The sequence below is a fragment of the Scardinius erythrophthalmus genome (assembly GCF_964197995.2).
Source record: "Scardinius erythrophthalmus genome assembly, chromosome: 1".
NCBI classification, from domain to species: domain Eukaryota; kingdom Metazoa; phylum Chordata; class Actinopteri; order Cypriniformes; family Leuciscidae; genus Scardinius; species Scardinius erythrophthalmus.
Window position 1 is genome coordinate 12,611,542 of NC_138221.1, and position 14,812 is coordinate 12,626,353.

General features: G+C 37.2%; 1 protein-coding gene across 2 annotated transcripts; it reads left to right on the top strand.

Moving 5' to 3' along the window:
• The first annotated feature begins 622 nt into the window (after window positions 1–622).
• On the top strand, window positions 623–11,519 carry LOC308691383 (uncharacterized protein). Of its 2 annotated transcripts, none has more exons than XM_081366488.1 (18): window positions 623–3,129; window positions 3,489–3,606; window positions 3,878–3,970; window positions 4,102–4,312; window positions 4,647–4,816; window positions 4,912–5,010; window positions 5,382–5,614; window positions 5,702–5,880; window positions 5,968–6,061; window positions 6,207–6,551; window positions 6,765–6,882; window positions 6,958–7,049; window positions 7,152–7,269; window positions 7,547–7,663; window positions 8,276–8,467; window positions 8,693–8,845; window positions 9,520–9,722; window positions 9,871–11,519. In XM_081366488.1, the coding sequence occupies exons 1-17, from the start codon at window positions 3,028–3,030 to the stop codon at window positions 9,720–9,722; spliced, it is 2,637 nt and encodes an 878-aa protein (XP_081222614.1). In that variant the 5' UTR covers window positions 623–3,027; the 3' UTR covers window positions 9,871–11,519. The 2 variants fall into 2 exon arrangements, with proteins under 2 accessions (XP_081222614.1, XP_081222615.1); XM_081366489.1 differs by having other exon boundaries at window positions 9,526–9,722.
• Window positions 11,520–14,812: the final 3,293 nt, after the last annotated feature.

The following is a 14,812-nucleotide window of genomic DNA, read 5'->3' on the forward strand; positions in this document are numbered from 1 at the left end:
TTTTATTGCTTTATATTCGGTTGGCTACTCAACATTAATCTATTTATTCGTGTCCAAGGGCACAAATATCCTTCTTTTTTTCGTGTCACCCAGCACGACATTCAATGTATTTCAATGGGACGTATTTTTCGTGCTTGCACGTCTTTCTTTCGGGAACACACAATTGTTTTTTCTCAAATGTTGGGCTATTCCTTTTGCAAACTTAAAGGGCTACATTACTCAACATTTAATCAGGAGATTTTAATCCTCGTTGTATTGTATTCGGTAGGCTACTCAACACGAATTTATTCGTGTCCATAGGCACGAATTTCCTTCCTTTTTTCGTGTCACTCAGCACGACTTTCAATCTAATGTATTTCAATTGGACGTATTTTTCGTGCTTGCACCACGTTTTTCTTTCGAGAGCACAGTATTGTTTTTTCTCAATTGTTATTATTTTGCAGACTTTAAGGGCTACATTACACAACATTTAATCAGGTGGTTTTAATCATCTCTGTATTGTATTCGGTAGGTTACTCAAAAACAAATTGATTCGTGTCTATGGGCACGAATTTCCTTCTTTTTTTCGTGTCACTCAGCACGACTTTCAATCTAATGTATTTCAATGGGGCGTATGCACCACGTCTTTCTTTCGAGAGCACACTATTGTTTTTTTCTCAAATGTTTGGCTATTCCTTTTGCAAACTTTAAGGGCTACATTACTCAACATTTAATCAGGAGATTTTAATCCTCGTTGTATTGTATTCGGTACGCTACTCAGCACAAATTGATTCGTGTCCATAGGCACGAATTTCCTTCCTTTTTTCGTGTCACTCAGCACGACTTTCAATCTAATGTATTTCAATGGGACATATTTTTCGTGCTTGCACCACGTTTTTCTTTCGAGAGCACAGTAGGCTATAGTTTTTTCTCAATTGTTATTAATTTTGCAGACTTTAAGGGCTACATTACACAACATTTAATCAGGTGATTTTAATTCTCGTTTTTATTACTTTATATTCGGTATAGGCTACTCAACATGAATCTATTGATTCGTGTCCCTAGGCACGAATTTCCTTCTTTTTTTCGTGTCACTCAGCACGACTTTCAATCTAATGTATTTCAAAGGGACGTATTTTTCGTGCCTGCACCACGTCTTTCTTTGCAACATGGTCTCACCCCTATTCGTCACATAGGCTCAGCATAGGCTATGCCGTTTGGTCATTTCCCCCTCACGTCCAAAGCCGACGTTGAGGGTACCCCCTATTCGTCACTTGACAACGGAGAGGGTCGTCCGATAGATTTGAGTGCAAATCACTCATCTTTGAATTTTGAACTTTTATTATTTTCCTAAACCTAACTCTTTTTCCTCTCTTTTTATATAATTTTGGGCTACATTAAAATTACATAATTACAAGACGGTATATTTTCTATTTGCTTAAAACATTCCTTCATTTAGGTGGGATATTTTATAATTTTCGATCACATATTGTGGTAATTTCCCCCTCACGTCCATAAGCCGACGTTGAGGGTAGCTAGCTGAAACCCTTTTCTAAATCGGTAATATCACGATTTTTCCTCTTTTTTATATTATTGTGGACTACATTAAAACGACATAATTGCAGGACTGCATATTTGCTGTAGGCTTAAAACATGCCTTAATTTATTGTGGGATATTTTATAATTGTCGATGTTATTTCAAATTGCAATGGCTTATAGTGAGCCTACTTTTCTTTTTTTTCTGCGCCCCAAAAAAGAAAAAAGAAAAAAAGAATAGCCTACTTTTATAGAACTTTCATCTCAATACTGTTTATGCAGTTGTAATAAATTAATTATATAGCCTACTGCAGAAATGTTTATATTACTTTATATGGACATATCCTTTCGCAAAGAGATGGATGTATTCTGGGAAGTGATATGTGTTTAAATGTAATGGCTACATACTCGTTTTTCCTTCACTTGGACATTTATGCTGACCCCTTTAAAATTGAGCACGGATATAAAATATTAAGACTGTACTTTTAATTATGATTGATATTTTGGCGCAATTTTGTGCAACACGTCACTGTGTGCGACCATCGCAGAAACCATTGCCCAGCGCGATTCCACCACGGTAAGTCGCTTACAACAGTCTAATAAGCAAGATGAATTCATAAGCATTATTTACACGTCCAAAATGAAGAAAATTACGAGTTAAAAAAAAAAAAAACATGTTCTAAGCCTAGATATATAGCTGTAGATGTATATATACAAAATAAAATTATGAGTAACGTTAGCCTATTTCCACATAAAAAAAACATGTTGTGATATATATATCATGTCCACATGATGTAGTCCACATATATTTTGGACGTGTAACTGCTTATTGAGAATTTATTGGGGGAATAGTAATTGGGGACATTTAGATGATGTGATTTTCTCTCGATCATCGTGGTTCACACTCAACGTCACTGTAATGTGTTAGTAATAACAATATTATCACTTGGTCTAACGTTATACTGCACATAACGCTGCCTTTATGGCGAACCCCAGGCACATGTTACGCGCCTTTAAAAAAAAATGTTAACTTACGCGACTTTTAACAGTAGCACAGGAAATAGAAACAACGTGAATCTGTATTTATTTATCCTAAGCATTTACAAGAAAATGGGAATCACTCACTATTAGGGTACACTTTTTAAATCTTATATCAACAACACTACATAATTAACATTTTCTGTTGTTCTCCATGCAGATCCTGTCAAACATATCACCTGTCGAACCTATCCGAACCTGATTTTCAAAACCCAAAGGCACTTTTAAGAGCCAACCTCTATCTCTTCATTATTTTCTATATCTTACATCCTCTCTTTCATCCTCAATCTTTATCTATCTCACAGTCTTTATCTATTGCTCTTTCTTTCCTCCCTGTCTGTCTTTGTCTAGCACTACTTGTCTGTCTTACCCATCTTTGTCAGTCTGTCTGTTTGTATCTGACTGTCTGTCTGTCTGTCTGTATCTGACTGTCTGTCTGTATCTGACTGTCTGTCTGTATCTGACTGCATTGCAATGGCCACCAAGCATAAACTTGATTCAAAGGATCCCCACTACCAAGAGGGGAGACGCATGGCTCTGGAGCTGAAACATGAACACATTCTAGCTGAAGCCAAGGTTAGAGTTTTTGTACACCTCAATCATTTTATAAAAACAAACATAAATTAAAGTAAAACGTGATGAGGAATATGTAAGAATGATGAGTGCAGAAGATTTTATACAGGTATATTGCATGATGCATCCTGCCATGTTCTGTGACGTGTTAATAAGGGAATATAATAATAATAATAGTAGTATATGCAGTTCCATCCCTCTGAGTTACAGAGACTTGGAGAATCTATTCCAAGGCTCATTTAAGCTGTTCAACACCTTACTAACACACTATGTTGTGTTTTCCTTTCACAAGTTACCTGCCTTTTGGTTACCGTACTTTTATCAACATCAGTCTTACAAGAAATATTCACTCCAATACACAGAGAGCAGCTGATGAGAGGAAACGTGTACGAGACCCTCCACACACCTCTAAAAGGGACTCTGTAGGACGTGGTAAGCCGAGGGGGAGGCGAGGAGGGCGACGCCATGCCTCCGCTACAGGTTATATCTGAATTATTTGACATTTGTAGGAGGAATTTACAATGATAATGTTGGACCAACTCAAATTAGAACACTGTAATTGTTTATTGAGAGTTTAAGATATTCAAATAACTAAAAAAACATTAGTGACACTATTGTAGAAGACACTACCAAGTACTTAACAAAAATATGTCTGATTTCATAAATTGTTTAGTATATAGTTTGAAAAGAAGAACAAGAATAGAGTGTGATAGCCTAACTTGTTCTTATTCTTCTATGTGCTGTTTTACAGCCACATACCCCACGGTTGAGGGCTCCCTGTCATCCAGTGTGGAGGTTCCACTTACTGCAATCTCAACAAAACTAAATCCTCAAGGGGAATTTGGTAATTCACAGTGATTAATTTAAGCTTGCACAGTATAAAAAAAGTGTTCATTCTAATACTGATCAGTTGACTTTTAATTGTTCCTTATCTAAATTATCCCTTACCGCTTTATTTTTGGATTTTCTTTACAGAAAAAAATATGGAGAGGCTCTCTGATATTTTGGCGTCATGTCCTTCTGCTGCTCAGCCTCAAAGTAGCTCTGCATCATCATGGTCTTTTCGGCAGCAGAAAGCCTCTGAGCGCTGGAAAGAAGCAAGACCATACCACCTAAAATGCCTTATTTCAATAGAGGCTGTTGGTCATCCCCTGTGTTGCCTTTGCAACGAGCCTGCTGTTATTAGGTTGGTTTTCATTAATATCAAACTTCAATTACCCAGGGTAGGTTTGCAGAGTGCCCTGCTTTATAGGCTAAGATGCATGTCTTTTGGGATGGGAGAAGACTTAGATACCCAGATGAAAAACACATTAATGAGAAAAGTACATCTAGGACCTTCTTGCTGTGAGGTGACAGTGCTAAACACTGAGGCACTATGCAATCCTATACAATAAAATCAAACCTAGTAAAAGGTAAATAGCTTAAATAGAGTGTACAGTACTTTATATGAGTTATTCATATAACATATAATAATGTATTATATTATAATATTAATTTTATATATATAATTTTCTCCTTAGGTGCAGGGAGTGTCTTCCTGAGGAGTGGTTCTGTGGGGACTGTGATGTATTGCATCACAAAAAACATCCACTCCACAACAGGGAATGCATGATTCGTGGTTTTTTTGAAGCCATTCCTCCGACCACATGCATCATTAAAGGGGAGGATGGATATTGCACCCATGAGCAAGGTACGTTCTCACGAAAGCTTTAATTTTGCTGTTCAATGTGTGTCTGCAGACAGTTACAGATAATCTAAATGATTGGTTTTCCTTCTTTTTGCCAGCTTGCATTTTGCCAACTGTGAAGGTGCCAGACTGCTCCTGTGGAGGCACAAACTTCACTGTGTTACCAGGCAAACCAGTGATTTTAATTACCATCAATGGTAAAAAAAATAAAATAAAAATATATATATATATATATATTGTAGATGTGATGTTTTTCACACTATTGTGCTGTGGCATTGTGCTTACAATTGCAGAAGTGACAGAAATATGGAATAGCACATGGTAATGTTATTAACTGAAACAAAGACAGATGTTTTTTTTTTTTTTTTTGTCCTAGCATCTTTCCAGCATGATGTCCAATCAACACAGCAGTGTGGAATTTAGTGAATTTGAAAATATAAATGTGGGATTATAGGAACTTGCGCAATGTCTCTTAACCATTCACAATGTGCATAATGAACTAAGTGTTGTAAAATTAAGTATGTGGTAAATGTGTATTATATTTTTAATTATTTTTTTTTGTTCCAAGGGCGTTTTGACTTGCATCAGCCATTGTATGAATGTCAAACATGCCAGCAGCAGTGGACCCCTGACTTTAAAGACCTCCTAAGAAGTGGATATTGGCCAGCCTCCGTCACCAATTCCACACTTTATACACTGGACCTCTTGAGCTCCTTTCAGGAACTCAAGATCATCTCTCCGGGATTCTCCAGACAAGCCTTCGCAAAGCTGCTGGAACATCGCACTAAGTGTGGAGGAAGAGTAAGTGTAAATGTTATTACCATTTTATAAAAAAAATTCCATAAGCAGACAATATCAAAATACTATTTCATTCTATATATTTTCCAGTCTGGATCTATCAACGGCGATGCACTGCAGCGTAGCTTCTTAGAGCTTTCGTATGCATCATTTGAGGAAGACCAGCTCTGCTGTAGTGCTCCTTTCACCTGCCCAGCCTGCACACCAGAAATGTTGGCTGTTTCAGCAGATGGAAACAGAAAGCTATATCGCTTTCGCCGAAACGGAAGGTGATCTTTCTTCCAGTCTTTTTATTGATTTATTTTCTTACTTCATATATTTCATGAATGGATTTTCTATTTTTCTTTCTTCCTCAGCTCTGATGATCCTGGCTTTTTTGAGGGGCTCTTTGTGGCTGAAGACAGCGCGGTGTCTAGATTTGTCGACACCATACAGAAAGCAGTGAAAAATGCAAGTTGACAAAATAGTTGTTACAATAATAAACGTAACCCCCACTTCAATTACTCCTGCATATCAATTACAAAATCAAAATGCCATATATTGAATGACACCATTGCTTTTATTTGATTTGTCGTGTTTGTTTTGTGTTTCATAGACACAGGGAAGAGGCACATGTGGGGACTCCCAGTGGACAGCAGCGAGGGAAACTTCAAGGAGGGCTTCAAAATTGGATGAAGAGGGGATGGAGGTTGCTGTGTGTCGCCATGGGTTCCTTTTGAAAGCCCTTAATATGTACAGGGGGGAGATATTTGCCTACCCTCTGTACCTTCAGAAGGAGCTCATGCCAGCCAAGGCACAATTCTTCGCAATGGACGTGGCATGCAAATACTGGCCATACCTGGAGAAAGTTGCTAGTGTCCTTCCTGCTCTTCAGGAACTGACCACTATGAAACCCTTTCTCAGTGTAATGCATGCTCGAGCCCATGCTACTAAGTGTGAGGTGTGTATAATATTTTGGCATCTTATGTACATTTGTAATATTTACAAGCACATTAATAATATTAAATATAAGTTAAGCTACACTATGTTATCTTGTGTTTTTGCATAACCATTTCTTGCATGGAATGTAATGCCCTTTGATGCAAATTGTGGTTTGTGATATTGGGCTATATAAATAAAATTAAATTGAATTTCTTCCACCCTTTACTAACAGATTAATTGGAGTGGCAGGAACCAGGAAGGAGCAGGGACTACCGCTGGTGAGGAGGTGGAGCAAGTGAACAGCTACCTCTCACGTTGTGCCCTGACGACCAAATATATGTCCAAAGCAGGTGACCGGAGTTTGCAATATTCTTGTAAAAAATTTTTAGATTGATCATCATAACCTCATTATTTGCTTTCAACAGCACGGGTGGACATGCTTACGTTGCATGCAATGGGGTGGAACGAGAAAAAAAATATCTCTTTACATCAGGCACTTTCCACAAGATATGTGAAGGTAAGTCTCATATTAATTGTTTTGTGTGTCCTTTTGTTGTGTTTACTTGGCCTGTTGTTAATCAAGTTTTAATCCTTATTATTGTATAACACTGTTCATCAGACTTGTCAGAGACTCCATGATGAGACTGCAAGGCTAGCTGACCTAAAAACAGAGCTAGATTGCACAGATGAAGTGGTGTCACAGTGGCTATCTGATGTAAAGGAATGGGCAGCTGGTGGTAAGCATGACCAGATAAAAGAAACAACAAACATCCCTTTCTACAATCTAAATTTTATGTTTGATATTAAAGAGCAGCAAAAAATAGTAGGTTGATCATCATCTAATGTGATGCCACATTTATGATGTCAGGTTTATTAGTATATTCCAGTTTCCTGCAGGAAGTGCACATACAAAGTTTAAATAAGTTTGATTAAAAGGTTTTACATGAAATTCAAGCAGAGAAACGGTTCTGTGTTGTTTTAACAGTGAATTTGCTTTCGTTATATCTTCTACAGAGACACCTGATACATCTCGTGCCAGTCAAGGCACCACACACAGAGGACTTCAGCAGTCAATTGAGGGGCTCTACCTTAGTGTGAGGCACCGGAAGCGAACCCTCTACCGTCAGAATGGTATAACTATATAATATAATATAATAGGTTGATAAGTTCAGGCTACTGTATGCATCCTACTCCACCAACATGGAATTAGCAAATAAGTGTAGTAGCACAGTTCAGCTCAATCGTTGAATTCTGTTCTTTAAATGACCAGTCTGTAGGATTTAGTGGTAGGAATTAGTGGCATCTATCAGTGAGGTTTGACGATTGCAACCAGCTTCCCTCACCTCTATCTTTCCAAGCTACGGTAGCCGACGAGAAAATGTGAGAGGTACTATCTAGTGTTTGTTTGTCCGTTGTGGGCTACTGTAGGAACATGGAGGTGCAACATAGAGGCCTCCGTGGAAGGGGAACGTATTTAGATAAAAAACTGCCAATTCTAAATTAATTAATGCACAATTATTATTTTCAGGCAATCATGAAAATCATGCAAATAGATTCCCCCCTAAATGTTACACCTTGGACAATTTGTTTCCCATGTCAGTCTACATTATAATTTTCACATACTGTATTTCATTATGTTTTCAATAACTGCAGCTTTGCTTTTCAATTTTTTGGTGCTATAATTTTTTTATTGTTGAAGAGTTCTGTCAAAAACCTCTGCCTCTGTACTTCATGTCTTTCTAGACAGCAGCAAGTTTCGCCATCGCCTTCGAAGGAAGCTGGCAGAAGACAAAAAACTCCTTCTTCAGGAGATACAGAAATACAATGATCTTGTACTAGAATCGGCAACAAACATTGACGTAGCTGTGGTGGAGCATTCCCTAACTGGAGAGAGTACTGTGTCTCAAATATGGCCGTGGGAGGTTCATGGCAGTGGTATGTCTGTTTGTAGATGCTTCACAGGAATTTATTTACAGTTCTGCTTTATAGAGTATACTGAACTAAGGCATGCATGTTACATATTGAGTGTTGTAATATTAATTTAGTTTAATGGTGTATTTTCAGTTTTCTTATGTATCGATTTGATTAAAAAAAAGTCAATGTTTGCAGTGATTATGCAAGATTGTCTCATGGATACATGTAACTGTTATTGATTCTTAGCAAATATTTCGATCAAGAAACGAGTGCACGACCAAGTGATGTTAACAAGGCGACTGCATGAGGAAACAAGCGTTTTGGTGTTGGAGATGGCACAACACTGCACGTGGTTGCAGAGCCTGGCAATGGTTCTCAAGAACAAGTTGGCTGAGGAGGGTAAGTTTAATTAAAACCCTGTCCATCTAATGTGTTTAAAAAAAACATACAAAAAAACACATCAGTCACAGAACTTGGATGGAGTAGAACGGTTATGGCTCTCTTTGCCGTGGTCCTTTGGGATATACATAAAATGGGGATTACAATTGTTACTGTAGCTATGGTAACAAGTCAGTAAGGTTGTAAAGATTGATGCTTGAAAGATGTGCAGATATGTTGTATTATGGCTGTTACTTGAAAGCGTAAATGAACAAAAGAATTTTGACCATTGTAATTTGTGTCCTGATATGTTACATGGGGTTAGCATAACATCAAGATTAATCTTATTATTATTTCCTCCAGTCAACATAGAAAACCTTGATGGTCAGGAACTAACACAATGTGTTACTTCAGCATAACTGTAGTGAAGAAGAAAACTGTTAACTTAAAACAGCTATCAGACATGGGCACAAAACGCTTATATGCTGCTTTGGGCCTCCCTCCATAAAGTCATCTCAGTGAGCCGTCATGTTGCCTCAAGTCGTTTTATACAGAAGCTAGCCTGGTCCCATGTCAGCGATACACATAAAAATGGCAACCATCCTGCTATGTAGATTTTAATAGGTTAGTTCTTTGGCCTTATTGAATAATCTTAACATAGTTTGTCTTTAATGTAATCTCTTTTGTATTTTGAGACGTAGACAAGGGAAATGAGGGACTTTGCTGTCTCTTAAGAAGAAGACTGTCAGAGGTGTCAGAAAGGTTCCAAGTGGTCCTCCAACAGTATAAGACTGCCTTAGGTCCTGAGGCCTCTGTCCTTCTACATGTTGAAGAGGAAGATCAAAGTGGCCTCAGTAGTCCAGACACCAGTGAGGATGAAGAGGAAAACACAATTTAGGTCATTTATTTATTTATTAATATGTATGTTTGTTAGTTTTTGGAATAACCCCCTAATACTGTTATTCTTAGTAATTTATTTGTGTATTTTATTTATGCTAAAACAGCTGAAATTCAGCCTCTTATTATTGTTTTCTGTATTTCCCCAGATGGAAGCTGAACGAAGGACTGTGTTGAAGGAAATGGACTTGCCCTATATCTGTGTATTATTAGTATGCTGATTTACCTCATCAAAATCTGTGTGCATTATATCTTGTTGAAAATTCAAACTGTAGGTGCGTCCCAATTCGCATACTATCCATCCTAAATAGCATTCGAAAATAGAATTAGTACGTCCCAAATCGTTGAAATGAGTGTTCCAAATATACCCGGATGGTCTACTATTTCCGGTCAGAATCCGAAGTGCAGATCGATGCACACTATAACGGCTAATATTGCCCACAACCCATCGCGCGTTGGACGAGGATTCGGTTAGAACTACAAACACGAGTGAAAAGTGTTAAAAAACTACAGACATGGAGGACGCGTGAATCCAGCGGTTATGTAGAGAGGTTTAGATAAAGGGGTTAGAGTGATTAATTATCAGTATCTAACCTGACGAAAATGTATTTATTCAGTGTTGTCTACATTATATTGCATCTGCAGATGCATTGTGGACTTTTGTAAAGATACGTTTTAGCCATTAACTTTTACATCATTATATTCAAATTGCAAACACATGAGGAGAGTCTCCGCATGAAAGACCCACGACTGGCAGATCAACGTGCAACTACATTTCTCTCCGAAACGGTAGAAAATAAAATTAGATTGAATGGAGAATTTTAACAAGATGATTGACAGGGCAGTTAACGGTGACATGATGCACGCGACAGATCTGTCCATTAAGATGACAAAGTAGTATGTCCCAAAGCTAGTATGTCCTAAATTTAGTAAGCACATTGCACAGTTCAATGAAGATGCACAAACCTACCAGTATAGGTGCACCAATCTTAGCCAAAAATGTCAACTTAGCATGTATGATATTACCAGATGTAATTACTGGGCTCACATGATATTTGGGTAGTGTATTCATACTCTTTTAAGAGAGACTCCCCTTGATTGTGGTGACCCTGTGACCTTTCCTTTTGCACCAACATCAGGCCAAACTTTTGACTTGCATACAACAAATGTTATGAACCAATTTTTGTATTTTGCTGAGCAATGAATCATGTCATTTTTGTTGACCTCATGACATTCCCTGTAGCACAACCATTAGACCAGAATGTAAAATTTGACATTGTATTTGATATTGTCTAATTGTGCAGATTGCCATGAAATCTTGTAAGCACATGATGACTTTGGTGACCTCATGACCATTCCTTTATCATCACATTTAGGCCATGATGTAAAAACTCATTCTTGATTACTTGCATTTCTCCACATTTACTTATTCTGCGGTGCAGCAGCAGTGTCTGTGTCTGTCTATGTCATTTTTTTTTTCAGAGGCTGCCTATGGATCGCTATTTGATTGAGTGTATTATACTGTAGGATATAACTGTTGTGTAATTTTATATTACTGCACAGATGCATTATAGTATGTAACAGAAAAATACACTGTTTTTTTGTTATGATTATTCTTTATTGTATATTATTACAGATGACTTGATTCTCTTTTCTGCTGGAGCTTTTCAAGTGAACTTAACCTCACAGTCCAGTGTTTTTTAAATACAGCCTTATGGCTTGTTTGACAAATATGCATTTGGTGTATTTTCAGTAGTATTGTTGTAAAAGACAAGAAATAAAGTATTTCCAAAGATGAGCATTTTATGTTTTTTTCTTTTTCATCCATTATTATTGAAAAATAAGATTTTATATTTTTATGGTTGATAAAAGTCAATAGCTGGAGAAAAAAAACATCACGTATTTATATGTGGAATTTTTTTTAATTTAACATCACACTGCATTATTAATTCATTACTTTAATGCATGTCTTTTTACTTATTTTCAAACCAACCTGGCTTGTAATTAAACAAGATCGATCTAGTATAATAAGTAATGTGTATCTAAGGTGTGTTAAGGCATGTTACAGTTTTACTCGATTGCTGAAACACTAACCCTAACCCTAAAATTTCAAAACCATAACACCATTCATCAAAAAGCACACCCTTTTCCCCAAACTATAAACACTATTCCCCAGTTTTGACACATGAGTAAGATTTCTTGAACTTTCACTGCAAAACTTTACACACATATCCCTTCATTTATCATTGCCGTACACAATGTTGTAATTTAGAAAGCACTAGCATTCAGCACAGCTTCAGCTCAATTAGCACACAATCACCCAGGAGGAAACACAAAGAGTCAAAACTGGTCACACAGCAATCGAGAACCTTCAATATATCGATGAAAGGGATAAGATGAGAGGGGGAGGAGAAGGGGGAGGGCAAAAAGACAAGCAGTCTCAGATGAGATTTGTGCCTTTTTAGTTGACCATGTTCTTGTCCATGGTAGGCTATGACTAAGGAGGCTGGGCGACGAGTACAGCCAAACTTGAGAGTCACTTCACCGTCGCTTCCATTACAGTTTTTCTCAATTGTTTACACACAAATACTGGTACTTGAGACACAATGAGCACAACATGTAACGCATTCACGAACCCCCTGAACCAATTCTGCGAAACTACAAGGACAATTCCTGCTTTACACTCAAATTGCAGTTCTAAAACCATTTTCAAAACACTACACACAATTCTCTGCTTATGGCACAATTTTCATGCAGAAAATCTCTTGTTTTCACAAGGAACACACTGCCATTCAAATATGCACACTGACTCTTCATATGGGCAAACACCCGTCACACAGTTTTACAATTAACAATCAGAGCTTTAGCATAAAAGAGCAACAGGTCAGCTCTTCAATGGGGCAATGGATGCCAACATTTTTTACTGTAAATGTACACAGGCAATTCTTCTGTTGTTTTGTATGTAGACAACTCTATGTACAACTTTTTAATTGGTTGGGATGTACACTGTGTACATTGTTTTTGTGGGAACAATAAAATGTATTTGTTACCGTGTATTTGTGTGTTCTGAGTATAAAAACAATATTCTCAGATATTTTACAACATTTATGTATGTACTGTCTGTAGTAAGTGTAACACTGAACAAGAAAATACCTAAGTCATTATGATGGATGGAGAAGAAGTGTTTTCCATTCATCATAGTGTTTTACACTGAACACATCAGTGTTCAACTGGTTCTTATAAATGTCTATTCATATGATGGTTTGTGTGTGTCATTTGAAAACAAAATACCATTTTGAGAAGAAATAACATTGTTTTGAATGTAAAGTTTCATTTTGCAGGAGAATTGAGGGGTTTTGCCCATTGTGTGTGTGTTTTTTGATTTGTGTGTAGAGTTCTGAGAATATGAGGCATGCTTTCAGAAAATGTGTGTAAACAATCAAGAAAAACTGTATCAGAAACTTCAGGGAGGAAAAAAGGTACAGTAGGGGTCAGACTGCTCTCTACTGTAACTTTTGAGTGCTGTACTCTGTGCTGTGACTACACATACTGTACATGTATGGTGGCTGTTGCACTATACTACTTTAATGAAAAGAAATGCATCAAATTGCCTCACATACAGATATATGCTTCCATTTTATAAAAAGGATGCATTATCAGTGCTTCTAATTTTGTAGGACACGATGGATTGGAAGAAGTCTGCCTGCACATTTCATTTCATGCGTCCCAGGGGATTTTACCCCCAATGACTGGTTAGGACCAAAGATGGGATGCTGGAGCAGAATCATCTTTATTGGTGTTATTTGGTGTATTGTTTTGTATTAAGGAATGAAAAAAAAAAAATTTTTGTTGTGTTTGAATTTTTGAATTTTTGAATTTTTGTTGTGTTCATCATGTGAAAACGTTTTTGAAGGAGAGAACCACAACCAACATCGCTTGCGTATTACCGCATTAGTTTTTGTAGTATTGGTTTGCATGTAGCCTATCTCACCAGTGTGTATTGTAGAGTGTGTTTGTTTTTGAGATTCTACATGGCTCCTAAAAAAACTACAGTTTGTGTATATAGTGATAGTAATGATCAAAATAAAAAAAAATCGCTAGGATCTCAGGTCATTAAGTATATTTAACTGATATTGTAGTTGTAGGACAACCATCAGGGCCATCTCCAATGTACGCTATTTATAAACTACAATTCCCACAAGAGACGCGCCATAGAACTTCTTACAAAGTGTACAAATCAGCCACCATACTTGTAGTTCTTCTGGTTTCCCGACCAGGGTTATAAAAATGTGTCTTTACTATTATATATATCAAGAAACATACATTATACAGCCAAAACATACATTATGCTGCATTTAGATGATCAGGGTGAAACAAAATCGCCAGGATTTAACATCTGTGGTTTTAGCTGGTAGGCTATAGGCTGTAGCCTACAGTAGAAATGAATTCGAGTTTGTCGGCGGGAGTTTAGTCCTTCAAAGAGCGACCTTTAATTTTTTATTATTATTATTTAATTATGGCCTCCACGTGTTTGTTTTGCCCCCTGCCCTGATGAATGTAATAAACTGCTGTGTATAAATATGTCAGCATTAGGAGACAAAATGTGCGATATACTGTCCAGATCAAGACCTTCACAATAAATCAATATTTGTCTTTTAACTAGTGACAAAAACTGTTCTATTCTAGAAGCTAAAATCATGGTGATCCATGTATCTTTATAATTAAATCAGTGTGTGTGTGTGTGTGTGAGAGAGAGAGAGAGAGAGAGAGAGAGAGAGAGAGAGAGAGAGAGAGAGAGAGAGAGAGAGAGAGATCACGTGTGTGAGAGAGATCAAAGTGTGACAGATGGAACTGGTACTTCAGCCAACAAGCGGCTCCGCACAGTTCTATGCTTTATCTTTTGAAATATATAAAACCATTTATTTTATTTGGATTAAATATGCATGTTTTTTTCATCAGATTTACCAATTGTTATAATTTGTTTGTGCTGGTCAATTATGAACAATAGATAAAACTGAACTGCAAGCAAAAACTTGGGGCCGAGGGGTCACTGTTTCAAATATTTGAGGGGCTCCTCCCCAAACAAATGTA